This window comes from Linepithema humile, chromosome 5, assembly GCF_040581485.1.
Source record: "Linepithema humile isolate Giens D197 chromosome 5, Lhum_UNIL_v1.0, whole genome shotgun sequence".
NCBI classification, from domain to species: Eukaryota; Metazoa; Arthropoda; class Insecta; order Hymenoptera; family Formicidae; genus Linepithema; species Linepithema humile.
In genome coordinates, this window is record NC_090132.1 from 28,315,735 (window position 1) to 28,336,794 (window position 21,060).

Below are 21,060 nucleotides of genomic sequence, written 5' to 3' on the forward strand. Positions count from 1 at the left end.
TAATTATTTTTAATCATTAAGTTCGTAATAAATGTTAAGGGCTATCGCAAACTAAACTAGTGACACTCATAGATAATTGTAATTTTTTAATTTTCACCATTTTGAGGAATCTCTTCCGTACAAAATGCCTCTTTCATCATAATTATTCTAAATCTAAATTTAAGAAAGAAATTGATTGCTTTTAAAGAACTAAATCTTAAATTAACGGGCATTTTTGTTTCTACTGATCAGATTTTTCAAAGTTTCAAGATTTTCTTGCTCTAAATTTTTATCGATATCTGTTGCTGTTAATAATAATATTAAATCAGTATTTAATAGTATATATGCTGGTGTACATACTACTTCAAATCAGAATTACGCGTGTCTCGCGACGCGAAGGCTCGCATTTAAACCTTCCCGCTCGTCTATCTGCGCGTCGGATTACCTATCGCCGTCTCATGCATTTGACTTGCTAATAGGATCCCCGCCAGTTCAGACAAGAGACCACAAGTAATATATAGCCAGTAACACGCTGGGTTTCCCTGCGGACGCGGAGAGAACACTAAACAGGTCGCACCAGAGACAATGCTGGCAAACGTGGTTGCAAACGAGGCGAAAGACGAGCTATGGTGGTCTATTTACGCTTGGTGGTCGTGCGTGCTCGTGCTGAAGATGATGTTGCTGACTTGGTATACCGGGCAGATTCGAGTGAGAGAACAGGTAAAACTACCAAAAATCTAAGTTATTCTCTTGTGCTTATTTTTCACCAAATCTTTTTTTTTTTTTTTTTTTGCGTGAATATAATTGGGTATAGTAGTCAGAATAAAATCAGTCATAAAGGATCAACTGATAATATAAACTTGGTACCAATTAATATAAAATTGACACCATAATATTTTAGACTGGTTAAGAAAACCAGTTTATGTTGTCTTTAAAGAGAAAGAGAGAGAGAGATCATCAAGTTATATGTATAGTCCTACATAATATAATATATGTAAGAATCGCCGGTTTTTTTATATAATCTTAATACATAGAATGTTATACATAAAATATATATGTATAATCACAGAAGATTTGTTGTCACATAGCGCAGAAGAGTATGAAAGAAGTTGTCATAGCATATTTTGAAATATGTTTACTGATTTCTATTCAGTATTGCTATCTGCAACTATTTTATAATTCAAAATGCATAGTGTCACATCTTTTCTTCAATAGATAAATGATATTTCTGTTTGGTATATGTATTTTAATGCATAAATCGTATATCAAGAATATACGTACTTTAATTTAATTATATAAAGTGTATCTCTAATTGATGATTGATGAATACTGCACGCAATTATTAAGCGCATCAATATCATTTCCCTTTGTGAATAAAATTATCAATAAATATAAATAAATAAGCTAGGAAAAATAAAAATAAATTTTTTTAGAATAAAATTGGCGCATTGCAAGAATAAATACTTTGAATAATTCATAATTTTTTTTAGGTATCTTCTTTATTTTCTCTTCCTTAATATTTTCTAAATAATTTTGAGGTACGTATTATCCTTTTAAAATTAAATTTTTAAAAATGCATATGTGATAAGTATAAATTAATAATATCAAATATTTTACATAATATATTCTAACATAATGTAATAGAAAATTGTTTAAGAATACTTATTTTTATAATGCACCAATTTTATCTTAATCTTTTCTAGCCTATTTATATTGATGAATATAAAATGGATGTATCAAACGGATGTCATAAAAAATAAATTTGACTATATAATTTAAACTGTAAAATTGATGTGAATAGCAGTATTGAACAGGAATCGGTAAGCAATCTACGAAAAACGCTGAAATGGCGAATCGCTTCCATACTTCTTTTTACTCATAGCATAAAAAAAATAAAATAATAAAATTACTGTTATAAAATAAAGATCAAGATAATTTTGCTTAACATTTGCTGCCAAAGTGCAAAAGTTAATAAAGCACAACGGATGCATTATACATTTTAAATATTAATTAAAAGTAACTTTATTTTTTACTTTTTTTCAAATGCAAAAATAGAAGAAGACAAATCAGTTTTAAATTCAGTTAAAATCGTTTGTGTTTATGAAAACGTTGATTAGATGATTTATTATACATACGTAACTAATTTTACATAACATCAGATCTTTGTTATGTGAAATTAATTACGCATGTATAATGAATGAGTTGACTCACCAATTGATGCATTTTTATAGTTGTCCAGTGCCAATGTGTGCCATCTAAACATATAATTATATAATTATACTTCTGAGACCATTTACATTGAACTAGCCTCTTCACTATTACTATAAAAAGATGCATTTTTTATAATAATTTCTTACCGTATCGTTGCTCTGCTGTCGCCCGATGCCTCCTAGGCCTCTCCTTCGAGACACTCACACGCGTTCGCGGCGCACGCATGGCATGCTGACATGCATACCCGAAAGCGAAAATCGCGCGGCACTTTAAACGGCACTCCCGACGCGCATTTTATTATATTACGACGGAACGAATACATTTCGTAGCACCGATTACGCACACAAAGTTTACCTGCAAAATATAAATACATTTATATTACAATAATATCCGAAACAATACTACAGTTATACATATACAAAGAATAAAACGCTACACTACTGTTGTGCAGAAACATATAAAGCAAATTCATTTATCAATTGCTCGTTCTATTGCTTTACTATTATTAAATTGATTTTTATTCAGTTAGTTATTACCTATTGAAAGATATTTTTTTCTCACAAAGAGTATCGATCGAGCCATAACTAATTACGATCGTACGCATCAATTTGCACCATTTTCGATTCAGCGTTCTCGGTCTTTTATTTATATACTACAACATTTGTACACGCCCTGTGCATCGGTAAATAATGGAAATTTGTTAATCGCACGAAACTTGATGCATACGTTTTCAACGTTCGTTAATGGCGCAATAATCATCGAGTTAATTTATTCGCTTGACTGAGTTTGGACACTCCTGATGTTCGTTAATAGCACGACAATTGGACTTAACATGACAAAATTTCGACATTTCCAACGCCAAACACATGTGCCATATTTGCAGCGGTTAAATAGTAGCATCGAAATAAACATAAGTTATAAATATCGAAAACTGTGGTTATTCATAATTAGCATTATGACAATTCGATATTATATTCGTTCGATATTTGACATTCTCGATATTCCGGATCCACAATATGATGTTACGTGATTTGTAAATAGCTGTTTAATAGACAATTATTGTCATATACGTTGATTGTGAGAATTATGCAAAAGTACACTAGACACTCCCAGTACATTAATGTAGTAATGATCCAATCTTCTAATGAACGATTAAACAAGATTGAATCATAATCACGTAATTTCATTCTTGGGATAAAAAAATTGAACATTTTTATATAAATTTGTCGAAATTATAATCATGTAATTATTTACTTACTTACATCAAATTTAAAAAGAACAAACAAAACCAATATGAGTTATGACACATCACTAATACGCATATAAGATAAAAGCATTAAATAAAATATTGCACACTTATTAAAAATAAAGAAATTGTCTATTTGGGCTTTTTTAATAAACAAATTATTATATTAAAAAATATAGCTTTGTCAGCCCAGAGCTGGGTGTTGGTTGCTCAGTAAAGAAAAGTCAACAATTAGTTAATTTAAACGTTTCGGCTTATTTATTTTGGCCATCTTCAGTGAACGAAAATTCGAGAAAGAAAGTAACATGAAATTAATGAAAATAAAAATAAGTATACGCCGCAAGGTTATCGCATTTCGTTTACAAAATTCAGCCGTTGACACTAAGCCTACATAAAATTGGTATGAAATGTCGGAATTATAAAAAACTAATCTTACTTGAGTTGTCAGAGATATATAAAAAATTCGCATGACGGTGTGTAACGGTCCAGATGGATAACGCATCGATCTAATTCAGCGGTAAAAATAAAAAACTAATCTTACTTGAGTTGTCAGAGATATATAAAAAATTCGCATGACGGTGTATAACGGTCCAGATGGATAACGCACCGATCTAATTCAGCGGTCGAATATGTTTGAATTATCGATCCAATGTGCTTTGACTTGTGAAGCGTCTCGCAGTAATTCCACATTCTTTTTTTTCCTTTTCGTTTTATTTTTTTAAAAACAAAAAGATATATATACATGGGGATATGTGGAGATAGACGACTGAGCGGTCACCCTGCGAGAATGTCAGTTAAAAAAAAAAAAAAAAAAAAAAAAAAAAAAAAAAAAATGGGTCAACTATGTGATAAATAAATGTGTCTAATATTCTGAAGTTATTAAATAATACAAAAATTTTAAATGATCCGAAAATGAGAGTCATAGACAATAAAATCAGTAACCGCTTACCTCGATGCACAAATTCTGTCAGATGTAAAACAATCAGATTGTCAGTGATATGATCGAAAATCAGATCGAAAAGCTGAACTCCTCGACAGTTAAAGACTTTTATGTGTGTCACCTTAGTTGTGTATCTATCGAGTGAGAACTGAAGCTACACAACTAAGGTGACACACATAAAAGTCTTTAACTGTCGAGGAGCTCAGCTTTTCGATCTGATTTTCGATCATACCACTGACAATCTGTTTGTTTTACATCTGACAGAATTTGTGCATCGAGGTAAGCGGTTACTGGTTTTATTATCTATGACTCTCATTTTCGGATTATTTTAAATCTTTTTATTATTTAATAACTTCAGAATATTAGACATATTTATTCATCACATAGTTGACTCAATTTTTCTTTTTTTTTTTTAACTGACATTCTCGCAGAGTGACCGCCCAATCGTCTACCTCCACATATCCCCATGTATATATATCTTTTTGTTTTTAAAAAAATAAAACAAAAAAGAAAAAAAGGATGTGGAATTACTGCGAGACGTTTCACAAGTCAAAGCACATTGAATCGATAATTCAAACATATTCGACCGCTGAATTAGATCGGTGCGTTATCCATCTGGACCGTTACACAACGTCATGCGAGTTTTTTATATATCTCTGACAACTCAAGTAAGATTAGTTTTTTATAATTCCGACATTTGATACCAATTTTATGTAGGCTTAGTGTCAACGGCTGAATTTTCTAAACAAAATGCGATAACCTTGCAACGTATACTTATTTTTATTTTCATTAATTTCATGTTATTTTCTTTCTCGAATTTTTGCTCACTGAAGATGGCCAAAATAAATGAGCCAAAACGTTTGAATTAACTAATTGTTAACTTTTCTTTACTGAACAACCAACACCCAGCTTTGGGCTGACAAAGCTATATTTTTTAATATGATAAATTGCATACTTAATAAAAGACTATACTGATAATAATGTTTCAAATTTTATACAATTATTTACAATATTTAAAAAAAAAATAACACTTTATCGATATTATTTCAAGAGTGTTGCAATTCACTATTATTAAATATTAAAGTGTAACAGTGATCGACTTTTCTTTTGGATTAATTAATAAGTGCAACAAAAATGTAATTAAATTGTAATTTTCCTTTAAAAATTATAAACACAATCTACAACGAAAAATCTATTAAAATTTTAATTAGCTTTTTAATTATCGTTCCGACAGAATTCGAAGCCAGATATACATTCAAATTGGAATATAAATTAAATCGATTTCGAAATATTTAAAATTAAACTTTGCTGTAATTTCCAGCTAAATTTCTTTCTCGAAATGTAGTACTTCATCATGTATAATATATGCAACTAAACAAAAAAATGGAAAAACAGCTCGCGCGCGAAGTAAAAGCTTTCAAGCGTGCAGTCGTTTAAAACTTTTTTCGTTTGCAGTAGAATTCGCGATAGAATGGGACGCTTGTTCTAAATAAATGTTCACACTTGGTTCTGTTAACTTTATCTCGTAATTTTTTTTTACGTTATTATCGTAAAAATATATTAAATAAATCCTGTTCTTGTTTCTTTCAGTGACAAAAAATTTCATTATTTATCAGATAAAATCGAATTAATTAAAATCGGCGTTTTAATGTAATTGGTTTTACAATATTTGAAATTTGATTTATTTTACAGGTGATCCACAGCGAGGAGGACAGAATGTGGATGGTAAAAAAACCGAAAATAATTTTATGTCCAACTGGCAATGGTCATCCTGACGTGGTTCGCATACGGAGTGCCCATCAAAAGGATCTCAAGACTGTTCTTCCTTTTTTACTCATTACGCCGCTCTGGTTGAACGTCGAAACATGCAATTCTACGGTGAAGATTTTAATACCCGCCTTTTCAATGATCAGTATAATGTATACTTTAGTACATATGCAATTGATAAAAATGTCCGCTCCTTGGAAATTCTACTTTTCTATAAGTTTATATTACATTTTGACTTACATATGCGCAATGACTGCACTGAGATATACTGTTTCTATCCCGAAATTGATTTAGCTAATAAGAATAAACACAGAAACTATGAGAATATAATATGTTATATTATAAACTGATTTCACGGAAGAATAAACAAAAATATTTTAAAATCAAATCTAATTTAAGTGTTGACGGCCATACTTATTTTCTAACAATATACTTATTAAGTGTAAAAAAATAATTTATATTTTAGTTGAATAATTTTTAATTGTACCAATCACGTATTATTATGCAGAATTATTATAAAATTGTTTATATATACATGCATTTTTGTAGATGTAGGTACTTAAAAAATATTTATTACGTTAAATACATGACAATTCTCAATTTCTCGCTAGAAGAGTTTCAAGATTCACGTGATATTTTCTGTGTATACGATATCCAAGAATGTTGTAAGTTCCTGTTAAAACTCAAGGAAAGCTAGCTTGTGATTATGTAAAAATTACAATGGATAGCGATTTTCATTATATCGCAACAAAAAACATGTATTACAGTATCAAATAAATTATAGATTAATGTTGAAAATATGGTGTAAAAACAGATATAATAAAAAAATATGCACGTAAATAATCCAAATATTTTTTAAGAAAATTTGTATAGATATATTGAAACAAGCATCTTTTTGTTTAAAATGTTTTACGTACAATTATAAATCAATAAGCACGTATAACAACATTTATTCTTAATAGTTAAGTTAACTTTATTTTAAATTCATATTTAATCCATGTAAAATGCAACGTTCGAAAATATGTATTATCTCTTTACACACAATTTACATATTCATGTAAAAGCAAAATGTCATCGAGAACTTGTCTAACAAGTTATCTTGTTTCCTCACCAATACCAATATTTCCGAAGTTACTACTTAAAATTAAAATTGCTGTTTTTTGTATTTATTCTGAAAACAACAATGAAATATGCTTCTTGCGACAACTAACCTTGGATTATAAAAGGAAATTATTTCGATAACTCATTATTCAAGATTAATGAAGAGTGATATAACAAAGTAATACGAATAACACGAATAATAAGCAAATGCAGTCGCGTAATTGTGCAATTTTAATATTTTTATTTAATAAAAAAACAATCAGACGCACAGGGACAGAAGAAAAAGTTTTGCCAATAATACCTTATTTAAATATTCATATAATTACTTGAGCAACATTTTTCAAAAACGTCGCATTATTCCAAATACATTTTAAATTGCATTTAAAAATATTTCAATATTTATTGATTTTATTTTTCAACATTTTTTCTAGACTTTTATGCTTTATATAATAAGTTTTTTAATGTACACTACCGCTCATTAATTTTAATACACCACCCAAATTTCTTGAGGGTACACTGCACACCACCAAGAGAAACCTTCTCCAGGCGAGCAATTTCACGCAAACTAGGTCCTGCATTTCTCAAAGCGACTATGGCGACTATCGCTTTTCGATTGATAACTCCTTCTTGGGAGCCATTTACGAGACCACTTTACACATTTTCACAAGTTGTCACAATATCACAGTACAAGGCGAACACCGGAGCCCTTTCACTGTGTATGTGTTGATAAATGGGTTTCAAAACAGCATTGGGCGTGTATCTGATCACTACGAGAACCTCGTAACCTTGCGCACGTATTTTGTTTATTTCCAGGGATCTGACATTATCCGGCTGTTAATTTCGTTTCTTCGAAAACTAGTTTTCAAAAATTTTTATATAAATAATGTATTTAAATACGATGCATGTGAGTGCTGAAAGTGTTTTTAACAGCAGGTGGACTCATTTCTGTGCAAAATATACGTATCACGTTCATTCTTTACAGAGAAATCAACAAATCTGGGGTGTATTGAAATTAATGAGCGGTAGTGTATATACATTTTATTTTATAAAAATCTTTATAATTTAAAATTGTTTGGCTTTATTTCGACTCTGAGATATATACACGTTTTAGTCTTTAAATTACACTTCCAAATTTAGAAATATAAAAATATTTAGAAATTTTATATCGATAATAAAACAGGTAATTTGCATCAATAAGTTTTCTCTAAGAATAATAAGAAAATACAGAATTAATTATATAAGACTTTATTATATTTATAATGAGTTTTTTCTATAAGCTGTTGTATAACAGCCCCACTTTTAAGCACACACACACAACATCTCAAAGTTTAATCATCATCATATTGATACAAGTCATCTCAGAGAGCGATCAGTTTCTCAGCTTCACGTTTACATTTCGGTAGATTCAACTTTCTTAAACTCATTGGTAAGTTAACTTTATTTACGCTAGCACTAACAGCTTTCGACTTTTAATTATATGCCGAACAGTCTTGTTAATTTCACAGATAATTCGCATGTGACATAGACAGATAATTATGTGACATGTAATTATGTGAATATAATTACGTAATTGTATGCCAAATTTAATTATGTAATTTTAATTATGTAATATCTATGCATATTATACCATTAAGTACCCAGTAAGCAACACTTGCGCTACGCGTGATAGCATTGATAAATTGACATCAATTGACCTAACCTAACCTAACCCTACATCGCTAACATTTGTGTATCTGAAATATTTAAAATAATGAACAAATAAAACAGTTGCACTTACCGGTTCAGGTATTGCAATTTTCTCGATCTGCTGTAAATTTTGCTTTAAACTGCAATGCATCGGCTCCATCGAAGAACACCGGCATCGACGAATATCGAAAACCCGCACTTATTTATTACGCGCACTACCGAACGAAAATCAATCGATGCGTTTTATTTTCAAAAATCATGAATTTACATCGCGAATTTGCCACACCGTGATAATGTAAATGCAAGATAAAACGGCCACGCAAAAGTTATTAGAACACACGCGCAACGATTACGACGACACAACGCAACAACGACTTTCATCAGATTTAATTTCAATGAGCTAAATTTTCAAAATGTTACATTTAACAAAATACATCGCGCGGCCATGATGGTACTGGAATCGTACTGATTTCAATTCATGATACGATCAGATCGATAAAATGTCAATCACGTCAATAATACGTTCCAGAAATTGCTCTAAGCAACACTTCTAACAAAAAAACCTCATACTTATTATGCATTTTTAATACGAATATAATACATAATTAATCGCGAAGCATTTGCGTTCTACGTTCTGAACAGACAAACAGTAACAAATGGTAAAGAAAGGGCCAGAAGAGAGCGCTTGCATCGCCGAAAGTCTTGTTCTTTAGGGTATATCCACAAAAACTTGCATAGCGTACAAGTATATGCAAGTTTGGTGGATATATCTTTATAGCTGCATATGTACACTTGTAATAACTCAAAGTGAGATAGATATATAATTAGAAAAAGAGAGATGAGAGAGAGAAAGAGAGAGAGAGAGAGAGAGAGAAAAAGAGAGAGAGAGAGAGAGAGAGAGAGAGAGAGAGAGAGAGAGAGAGAGAGAGAGAGAGAGAGAGAGAGAGAGAGAGAGAGAGAGAGAGAGAGAGAGAATATATAAGAAAAATGCAGCTACAAAGAACTCATTTAATATTTTCTAAGAAATTGCTCATTATACAAACGATAAGAATATCGATATGACGATAATACATCTTTTATTTTTTATCTTTTATGTTTTATCTTTTAATACATCTCTTTACACTTTTCAACAAGTTATATTAGGTATAACAAGATAATAACACTCAACGTGTTTTAATATGAATATGTATAAATATTTGAATAATTAGATAACAATTTATGTATAAAAATGCGGAAAAGACAAAACATATTCTAATTTATGTACAAGAACGCGATAAAGGTGAAAGATTTGCATGAAACTTATTGTTACCATTTCAATACAATTTGAATAATCACAACGGCAATACCAAAGACTTCTTCTAACATAAGACTTACGGAACAATACGATTAACGACATGATGACAGCATGATGGGATTAATTGTCTATTCTCTCCATTAAAAATGCAATTCTCGATCGCGCGCCATTCGCATACTCAACCAATGCGAACATGTGCACACACCAATTTGGCTGCCCACGTGACCAATTGTAGCCCAGGGTACCCAACTCAAATTCCATGTGCCAAACTGATTCAGTATATTCAAGTAGAATATTTTTAACGAAATAAATATAGAAAAGCATGTAGCAAATAAATATAACAGCACTTTCACACGTATACATTACATCTTTATTATTACTGAAAATATAAAAAATAAATCCAATTTTTCGATTGTTTTTACAAAAATCATTAACACAGAAGTAATTAAAATAATTGATTCCTCGATTAAGTTTACTGATCAACAACTTTGTTGATCGTTTATGTTAATTTATCATAAAACTGCAAATGTAAACTATAAAAAAAGATAATTTTTTAACCTCGTGTTGACACTCCTGCCTTGAACATTGGACTACATTGGACTAATAACACAGGCGGGATGACATACATAATAGAACATAATATATGTATCAAAAAAGTTGCTGCGTAGAGAAGACAATGCAGGATACCACTAAAAAGAAGTATTTTGAAGTGTTTTATACATCTACGATAAACAGATTGCAAAGCAAAATAAATCCTACATAGGAAATTTATCTTTCGACGTGAGTTTGTTGATAAAATCAAACGCCCCACTGACATATTATTTGGAGGTTATGTAATAATTGCTATCAAATGCCTTCAACAAAGGCAGTTGGGTATAAGAAACTCGTCATACAGTATTACGTACGATGACCATTAATTATGATGAATCAGCCAGTAATAGTCATCCTAGTGCCATGTCCATTCTGTGATCAAATAGAATTTGAATTGTCATTTGTATCAAATAGATTGTTCTATATCTCATAACTAGTAAATATCATTGTTTTTTATTGTGAGGAGATGATGGAATTGCAAGAAAATAGTGCTAAAAGACAATCGTGCTATAAATTTTGGCAGAGTGTACCAGAACGCATATCCAGGGGGGTGGAACATTTTTTTTATCGGTGAGTTTTCATCAAACAGATTAATAAATAGCAAATAATGAGTTTAATAATAGACTAATGCCTTTATTTTTATAGGCTTGGAGTAAATATTGCGCAAAGTCCACTGAAATGGATGCTTGGATGTTTTGTGATAATACTACTCTGTATCTTAGGATTATTTCGCTTTCGACAGGAGAAGAATCCTGTAAAGCTTTGGGTTCCTCCGGAAAGTGATTTTGTGTCAGAGACGGACTGGCTAATGTCGCATTATGAAGAAGCTTTAAGGATTGAAACATTTATTTTAACTGGTGATAATATCTTAGAACAGAAAGCACTCATTAAGGTAATTATATATTGTAATAAATGTTTTTTATGCTTTTCTCATGTAATTTATTATGTAGATACCAGTAAATATATATTTTTTTATTGTTTATCACAGTTAAATGAAATAACTAAACAAATAATGAAGCTCTCTACTCAAACACAAAATCAGAACATTTCTTGGACAAATGTTTGTATGAAGTAAGTTTAAGATATATATGAAATTTTCATTAGAATCACTTCTATATTAAATATAAAATTTTACATTTTAAACTGACATAAAGATTTTATTATATTAGAAAGATTTGTCTATATAATTGTATATATTCAAATTTTATAAAAATCTTATTTTATTTAAACATTACGACAAATTTTTAATATATTTATTTTCAATAAATGAAGTACTTAATGTAATCATTATGTAAATTGAAATTGTTTACAGAATTCCTACTATTTCTGGTCAAATGTATAGAATGAAAAGAGAAAGCTCTCACATAGAAGATAATTTTTTTGATGATGATTTTGTTTCGAAAAGCAATAAATCTTCGTTTGAGCCTGCTGTTCATGTTAATCCTGACTTATATTGTAGTATACTTGAAAGTTTACCTAAGGCTTGTGTTATGTTAAGTATTTTAGATATATGGAATTTTAATAGCGCAGAAATTGAGAAAGATTCTATAGACAAAATCATCACAAAAATAAATACAATAAAAGTCAGCCCCACATTGGGTCATCCTATAGACTTCAGTGAGCTTTTGGGAGGCGTAACTCTAGATGAGAATGGTTGGATTATAGCTGCAACAGCAGTAAGGACCGATTTCATGGTTCACGTTAATTTTCGCAATGTGGATATGGATAAAATTGGAAATGCTGCAGGAACTGCTGATTGGGTAAAGTGAGTTCATATAAAGGCCTGAATCATAACATATCTGTTGATGAATGTCTTAATAACACATGAAATCTTAAATTTTATCGTAAATTAAGTACTATTTTTTGTTGCATTGAAAATGGTTGGAAATAAAATTAATAAGAAGATATTATTTAAAAAATTTTTTTGTGTGTTATCTATGTGTGCTATCTATATGATTTAGGCCTTATACTATTTTTAGCGAACTTGTATAAGATAAGAGAATAATCTTATCGATTAACTGTACTTGAGTATTAATATCAGACTTTGTTGTCGTACGTTATCTATATATATCTATGTATCATTATTATACTACAGACGTAATCGTTAACGCTTCTTGATTGTTCAACGCTATTGGCAATTAAACTTGTTTGATTTCTATTCATGAATCCACTTGAACCTTCCACCGAAGGTCTATTCTTTCATATAAGATCATTTGTTACCATCAATTATGACATATCTTTTATTATTATTATTTATTAATTTTTTTGCAAAGATAGCTCAAAATTTTAGTGTATTTAGCATTGTTTATAATTTATATAGATTTAATACAAAAATTAGACAGATTAATTTCTAATAAAAACTAATTATTTATACACAGGCAACACCGGATGTATTAGAGTGGGAGTTAGCTTTTTTGAAAAAAATGGAAAAGTTTTCAAACAACTTGAAAATCGAGGAAAATAAGAATAATTCTTTGGTGCTTTATTATCAAACTGGCAGAAGCTACGGCGACATTACTGCAACGACCATATTTCAAGATATTGATAAATTGGCTGTGGGAATTATATTAATGTTTTTATATGTTTTGACAATTTTGTCAAATCATAATTGGGTAGAATGGCGGGTATGTTTTAGTTCCCTGGTTACACAAATATGATACAAGCTTCTGTGATTTGATATCTTCAGTTATTAAAAGTTTTTTTTTTTTTTACAGTTCTGTCTCACTAGCACTGGCATTTTATGCGTGGGCGGTGCGTTTATACTCGCGATAGGATTATGCTCTCTAATCGGAATTCCATATGGCCCGATACACACATCTCTACCGTTTTTACTCTTGGGTCTTGGGATAGATGATATTTTTGTATTTCATGCATCTTGGAATCAGATACACACTGACGAATCGAATTTGGAAAAATCACTAACGGAAAGAATTGGACTTGCATTAGGCCATGCCGGTTCGGCTATTACTGTTACTTCGTTTACCGATGTCGTGGCATTTATCATTGGTGCTTCCACGGTAAGTACAAGATTAATTGTAGTATGCATGAAGAATGCATAATGTCAATGATTATGGCACGAAGAATACGTAACGTCAATTACTGTCAAATCAAATACAATCGCTTCTATTTGGGTTTTTTTTTTATTTAGATTTTAAATCAAATATATATTCCAAACCTAAATTTCAATAATTTTTTATAACTATCAATTTTGAGTTATAAAAAAATATTACAACATATTTTTTCTTAATGTTCTGCTTTTAATTTTTCTAAATAATAATTTTACACATTTGGAGTGTTTTTCTAAAAATCTTCATTTTTTGAATAAAGATATTAAAGACTCGGATTTAAAATTCAATTTGACAACAATAAAGTATACGAGATATTTGCTAAATTTTTTGTTTTTGCGCGTAAAAATAAAAATAGATTCACTATCGGTTTGATTTAGGTAAAATAGTTTCAATATACATTTAAACCGGTGTCGGATTATTCGATTTACGTTATGCACTCTTTATTTTTACGAGGAAATAATTATAATGGAGGAAAAGCATCGTTGTAATATCTGCAATGTCCTTTTCTAGATATTACCATCGCTTCAATCGTTTTGCATCTATGCCGCGGTGGGCGTATTTGTAACATTTTTATTACAAATTACATTTTTTATTGGCTGCTTTACCTTGGACGCTAAAAGAATAGAACGGAAACGAAACGGAATGTTACCATGTATTGTGCATGAAAATTTCACACCCAAACCATTGGATCCAAGCAGAGCTCTCTCTTGGAAATTTATAAACGCTTTATATTCCCGCGTAATATTGACTGCACCTGGGAAAATTATTGTAATAATAATTACGCTTATAGCAATGTCTATAGGTATCGTGGGTTCACTTCAGTTGGAACAATGGTTCGATCCAAGCTGGTTGTTGCCCAAAGGATCACATTTAGAACAATATATAGCCATCACTAAAGACACATTTCCTAAACAAGGATTTGAGGCCTTTGTTATTATGAGAGACAATGTCAATTACTCTTCTGAGTTTCCTAAGATAATATCTTTAACAGAACGCTTAAAGAATACATCTTTTGTACAAAGTATGGACCCATGGCCGACTCAATTTGCGACATTCGTGTCGACGCATTTTAACACAGGTTACTTGCCATTTAACATTTACTTGTTAGCTTATCTTAATAACAATTTATCTTACAAAAAAATTTTTTAAATTTATTTTCATTATAGAAGAAAATATTTCTGAAATTAAAGTAATCTATACTTAAGACTTCTTTAAATTTATACAAGATTTGATTTTAAAATTAACATTACGCTTGTCGATAACTTGGATATTATCACGAAAGTAATTGGAGGACGTTTATTTTTGTATCAGATTTGACGACCACGGAGATCACAGACGACGATTTTCATAGTTACCTGTCGAAATTTCTGTTCAGTCGCAATGGTGGCAAATATCAGAGAAATTTCATTTTCAATGAGAAGCTTAAATGCGGTAGGAAAGCTCCGAAAATTCTGATAGCGACCATTGACTTCCAGTTTCTGCGATTCAAGGGGCCTCACGAGTGGATTCCAGCAATGGATGACAGTAAACGCTTTGCGAGCGAGGCCGAAATTCATGGACATGTGTCGGTGTGGTCCAAAGTATTCCCACCCTGGATAACCGACAAGTTAATTGCCCAGGAAGTGTTGCGAAATCTTATATTGGCACTAATTTGCGTCATGGGTACCACAGCGATTCTCATCGCCGAGATGCAGACCTGCTGTTGGATTTTATTCTGTGTACTTCTCACGCTGCTAAACGTTTGCGGCTTCATGTATTTTTGGGGATTGACGATAGACGTGGTGTCCTGTATTGGTAAGTATATTTTATATATATATATATATATATATATATATTATCTTCTCATAATCATATTTTATTTTATTACTTTGTATAAAATATGAATTAATGTGTAAACTAAAGGTACGAAATTTCGGCCTTTACTTAATATCGTTCCAATTTTATAAGGTATCAAATAAATCCCTTGTGAATTAGGTTCGTTTATCACGAAGACGTCATTGTTGAACGCGAATAAAGATCCCGCTCTATCCAAGAAAGTATAAAAAGAGTATAAATGAATATACATCCTGCAAGATCGTAAAACCGCTTACAAAGTGTGAAGTAGTTAATAACTCACCAACTGTTATTATCCTATCCTGCGTAAAACTGAAGTTCCTCTTAAATAAACGTCGTTATATCGATGCACTTTTAATACACACGCGAATCGCTTCGAGTTTGTTTCAAGCGCGAATTTCAAGAGCGACTTCTTCGATCAGGCTGTCTAGCTTCAACTGTTCTCTCAGTGTGAATTCTTTGCAGGTCTCGAGCTAGCTGTCGGTTTGAGCGTGGATTATGCTGCACACGTCGCGCACGCCTTCCTGAATGCCGAATCGCAAGAGGATGACGATAATGCTCGTACAACGCGAGCTCTAATCGCGGTCAGGCACATCGGTGCGGCAGTTGCATACGGCGCAGGTTCGACGTTGCTCGCCGTTTCGATGCTGGCCTTCTCGACGTCCTACATATTCATGGCCTTCTTTCGGATATTCTCCTTGGTAATCCTGTTTGGACTTTGGCACGGGTTGATCCTGTTACCGGTCGTGCTAAGCACCATCGGACCGCGAAGTTTGCGCGTGATGCAGCGGCCGCAACCGATGTCGGAAAAAGCCGTTGTTACTGACAATGAAGATTGAAGTGGAGATACGGATAGTTTGTTCACGCACCCTCTTTATCAATAATATTTATTTTTGGTTCAATAAACATACAAAATTATTACACTATCCGTACTATTAATCACACATTTATACAAAAATAATAATTAATAATAATAATACGTCGGATAACTTAAAAACGGCATTATTTATAGATTTTTATATATATATATTTATATAATATATTAAGATTAAAAAATTAATAGTAAAAACAAGTACAAAATAATGTAGCAAGATTGATATAGATTTATTATCAATTATCATCGATCAGAAAGGAACATGACTATTATTAACGTAACGTAATCATGTTTTGCTGGATGCGTTTACCCTTTATGTATAATCGTAATTAATATTTATGACGTAAAAATGAGCGGCGAGGGAGCAACCTCGGGATTGATTGGCGAGCTCCCTCCGCTGCCTCTCTCAGTCTTGCACAGTCCATCTAACATTCGTTCGACCTTTCATTCACGCGACCCGGTCCTCTTTGTCTCTTCTTCCAACTCGTTCCATCCACCTCTCTCGGCTCAGCCAGACGTGTCTATCCAGCCGACGGAATGACGGCGAGAGGAGATAGAATACGCGTATACGGCTCGAACAAGACGCACAGAGAGGCAGGGGTATAATAGACACACAGCTATTCGTACTCGCTCGCACACTAGCGTACAGCGGAAACACTCTCTGGAGGCGCGCACGTTGTCTCCACATCCAAGCACACGACGGTAGTTAGACTGCCGGGGGGCAGCAAGCCACGCACGAACGATACGGCGATTAAGTTATTACACATCTTAGTTAAGTCGAATTTTACAAATCGGGATTCGTATATTCCATAATTGATGAGGAACCATCGATATAATAATAATAATCATAATAATCATAATATTTACTTAGCAAAACGTGCCGATCGGTAATTGTGTGGCGAATGACGCGTGATGTGAGCACAATTATTTGCGTTAAAAGACGGGGTGTCGGGGTGTAAATCGGACTGGTGGGAGTGTGTGGTGAGGCTCAAGGCTCCGGGGGGGGGGGGGGGGACGGAGGACGGCGAGGATCCACAATTGGTAATACGACGGCCGGGGGACAGATACAGGGGAAGAAGAGAGGCGGGATTCGAGGACGACGGTGACCGAAGGGCGGTGGACTGTGAGGAAGTCGCACGTCTGCTCGCCAGGGTTTCAAGGTACACGCACTTAGGGGTACACCGTGGGAAAGACACTCAGGGCAGACAGACACCGACATAGAGACTAGGCTACCGACTATATGTTAATATCTATCTAAACGTGTAATTAGCGTACGCACCGCGTACACACCCGGTACGCCCGCACTCCGCCCGCCTTTTGCGTGCACAATCGGTTGCGGATGGCGCGTCAGAAGCGCTCTCGCCGTCTTTCGTTTTATTTTTTTTCTTTTTATCTCTCTTTCTCGGCTTTTTTCATTTTATTATCATTTTTTTTTTTTTTTTTTCTTTCCTTTCATATAATCAGCGATCGCGTCGTAGTCGTGTCTTTTTTCCTTTCTTTTCTTTTTTTTTTTTTTTTTTATAGTAAAGGCTATGTAGTCTTTATTACTCAAGCTTATGCCCAAAAATCTACCAGAGGCACTTTGGGTTTATTAGTACCATTTGAAGTCGGCGTGCGCGGGGGAGGGTACCGCACGCCCCGTTCTCCTGCGCGGAACAGCGGGCGAACGACGTGAGCACGTATTCACGCCTCATCCTCGAGAGAAACCGTTTGGTTTGGTTTGGTTGGTTGGTTGGTTGGTTGGTTGGTTGGTTGATTGGTTGGTTGGTTGGTTGGTTGGTTGACCCCGTCATTAATCGTATCATTTCTCGCCTCTTCTTCCGTCGCGCGATTATTACCCTGTCTGGCCTTCGCCACCGCGTAGATTCCACCGTCTCTTCTTCCGACCTTCCACCCTGCCCTCCCCCCAAACTCCTCTCCCATGAGCCTACCAACAACTCCGTATCTTTCTCCCGCTTCTTTACCTTTCCACCACGGTCTTCCGATGTTTTTTGAGCAATAAATACTTTCTCCACGTACAACTGCACATTGAATTGACGCACAGGACACACGCACACGTCGGGCAGTCATCATTCGCTACCAGCCGCACGCATTGACAGAACGAATATTAAATGCAAAAGCTGCGAGAGCACGGGGAGACGCTCGTATTGCAGAGAAAGATTTGGCTCCGAGTTGCATTAGTTCCTTATTTTTCAAAAGTATGCAAAATTCCACCAAGATCGGGCACTCTGTAGATCGGATTTATCGTCGGACACAACATTTATAGATCACATACGTTTGTGATTTGGCGATTTGTGCGTAAACACGAAGGGAATGATAATTGATCGGGCAACTTATTATTAGTTTCACCGAGGCAGCAGCCCTCCGGCAACATGAGCATCCAGACACGAAATTCCGAAGTGACAGGTGTGCCCTCTTCTCGGCGCTGTACAATGCTTTCGGCTCTCGATCAGACACACGTTCATTCGTGCGGTTTCACTTTCATGCACACCAAATATGGTTACATCCACAGAGTTAATGTTACGCTTTTAATTAATGATTATCAATTCAATATCAATTCAATATCAATGTATTACAATCAGACAATACTCAACAGTGATCGTTATTCATTATATATTACAATAATTAAGAGTGACAACAACATGACGACGGAGGCGTTGAAGCATTACAAGGGAGAAAGAGAGAGAGAAAGAGAGATAGATAGATAGAGATTGAGAATGGCGTGAAGATGAATCGTGGGAGGATGAAGGAAGAGCAGGAGAGCAGTTTCGGTTGTTGGAAATTCTATGAATCATGTATGAGAGGAGAGGGAGATAGTGACAAGGATGTGGAGGGGGGGGGGGTGGAGGAGAGGGGGGGGTTAATGATGATTATGGAACAGCGACGATGACATCGGTGACGGATGCACGACGATAGGAATGAACGATTAAATGGCGAAATGGAACGATGAGTCGCGGAGACCAAGGAGGGGAAGCACACACACTCAACACAACCGTCACATCGAGCTGGCCTCGCGCGCGGCCATAGTCCATATATTAATTACTTACTAACTAATACACAGTCTGTCTCCGTTGCGCGGATGACTCTCTCCTCCTTTCTTCCCTTCTTCTCGGGCGCCATGTAAGTATATGTAATACACCACGTTAAATACGCGTGTGCGCGCGGTACGGCGTTGCCGAGCTATGGAGCGAGCGATAGCGCGCTTATTAAGCGTGTGTGAGCGAGTGAGATGCACCTTTGCGTCTCGTTTTGTGTGATAAAGTTATGGCAAAATACTCGGCGCAGGGGTGCCGCGCCAACTGCCCGCACGCGCGCCTTCTTTCCGGCTTATTATATATACGCACACGCACACACAGGCATGCTTGCGCCAGTATAAAGTGTATATATGTACACATATACATACGACATACCATCCATATATATATATATATATATAATATACTCATATAGTTTAATTATTTCATCGTTATTGGTAATTATCATTATCTCTTAAAATTCATCAGTTCTCGTAATTCAAAAAATTTCAGCTAGAATAGCGGTGGATGGAAATGTTTTTTCGTTAAAAATCGCCAGATCACCGAAATCGGCGCCAGCAATCGATCGTTTTTTTTTTTTTTTCAACACATTTACAAATTATCGATCGATCGATATTGCGGCTAATTCCCTCACTCGCGGCTCTCTTATCACTAGTGTGTTTCATTATTACATTCATTTTTAAAATCACTGGCGGTGCAAACGATGCGCGACCACCGCGCGACGAGGAAAACGATCTCGCCCCACTTTTGCACTCTGCTTCGCCGCCGAGGTGCGATCGTACATTTAATATCCTATTACAATTATTCATGATTTTTTTTTTTTTGATATCTTATATACAATTAGCACGTTGCATGCGCGCAGTAATGTGCTCATGATTATGGCCACACCTACAGACTTGGCGACCTTTGAGAAGACTTCCTCGACATATATTGTTAACACTTAGTCATTTAATTAACTCGCGGCATTTTAATTCCGTCGGGGTTCTTCCAAGTTCACTCGCGATTCGCGTTAAGGTGAGAAAACTGGCTTTTGCACGGAACCTGAGACAATCGATTACAAGATAGGCCAGTCCCCTTTCGTTCGCATCGTCGAGAATTATAACCGGACTGCGAGTGTCCGCTCAACAGGGCAACTCTTGACGAGCGGGTTTCGTCATCGTATGCTTCATGGAGTTCATGGTACATCAGGGGTTATCCGCCGCCATTATGTTGTGCACTTGCTCGAGTTTGTATGCCAATCTCTGCTTCTGCGAGAACTCGTCCTCCTCGAGAGTGACTATCAGTTGTTCGTTGTATTTACCCGCGTATGTATATAGTTCATATAAAGCACAGTTCGTGTTAAACTCCGCTGTGTGCAACTGTAACAAAATTCGATGTGTTAGGAATGTTGTAACAAACATTGTTTTACAATTTACACGTACGGATACAGAAGTGG

The 21,060-nt window shown here is 34.1% G+C and overlaps 4 protein-coding genes across 13 annotated transcripts in view; 2 read left to right on the forward strand and 2 right to left on the reverse strand.

Moving 5' to 3' along the window:
- The window catches only part of KaiR1D (Kainate-type ionotropic glutamate receptor subunit 1D), a 345,484-nt gene extending 335,570 nt beyond the window's left edge, over window positions 1–9,914 (reverse strand). For 3 of the 5 annotated variants that reach the window (XM_067356340.1, XM_012377142.2, XM_012377145.2), the window contains exons 1-3: window positions 9,022–9,913; window positions 2,337–2,544; window positions 2,191–2,234 (exon numbers count right to left, since the gene is read on the reverse strand). The gene's annotated coding sequence lies outside the window, so the exon portion shown is untranslated. Of the gene's footprint in view, window positions 1–2,190; window positions 2,545–9,021 lie in introns of all 5 variants that reach the window. The other 2 variants (XM_012377144.2, XM_067356339.1) reach the window with 2 other exon arrangements.
- Window positions 82–6,941, forward strand: LOC105678110 (prostaglandin E synthase-like). Its single transcript, XM_012377164.2, has 2 exons — window positions 82–699; window positions 6,069–6,941. The coding sequence occupies exons 1-2, from the start codon at window positions 565–567 to the stop codon at window positions 6,435–6,437; spliced, it is 504 nt and encodes a 167-aa protein (XP_012232587.1). The 5' UTR covers window positions 82–564; the 3' UTR covers window positions 6,438–6,941.
- LOC105678103 (patched domain-containing protein 3) lies at window positions 8,592–16,642 on the forward strand. Of its 2 annotated transcripts, none has more exons than XM_012377148.2 (10): window positions 8,592–8,670; window positions 11,282–11,385; window positions 11,461–11,707; window positions 11,804–11,886; window positions 12,128–12,575; window positions 13,194–13,439; window positions 13,530–13,832; window positions 14,394–14,961; window positions 15,195–15,677; window positions 16,182–16,642. In XM_012377148.2, exons 2-10 carry the CDS (start codon window positions 11,282–11,284, stop codon window positions 16,553–16,555), a joined length of 2,856 nt encoding a protein of 951 aa, XP_012232571.2. In that variant the 5' UTR covers window positions 8,592–8,670; the 3' UTR covers window positions 16,556–16,642. The 2 variants fall into 2 exon arrangements, with proteins under 2 accessions (XP_012232571.2, XP_067212439.1); XM_067356338.1 differs by having other exon boundaries at window positions 8,655–8,670; window positions 11,279–11,385.
- A 2,462-nt stretch (window positions 16,643–19,104) lies between these two features.
- Window positions 19,105–21,060, reverse strand: part of PlexA (plexin A) — a 234,036-nt gene continuing 232,080 nt past the window's right edge. For all 5 annotated transcript variants that reach the window (XM_067356336.1, XM_067356334.1, XM_067356333.1 and 2 more), the window contains one exon: window positions 19,105–20,983. In XM_067356336.1, coding sequence (XP_067212437.1) covers window positions 20,810–20,983 — 174 coding nt within the window. In that variant the 3' untranslated portion in view covers window positions 19,105–20,809. The remainder of the gene's footprint in view (window positions 20,984–21,060) is intronic.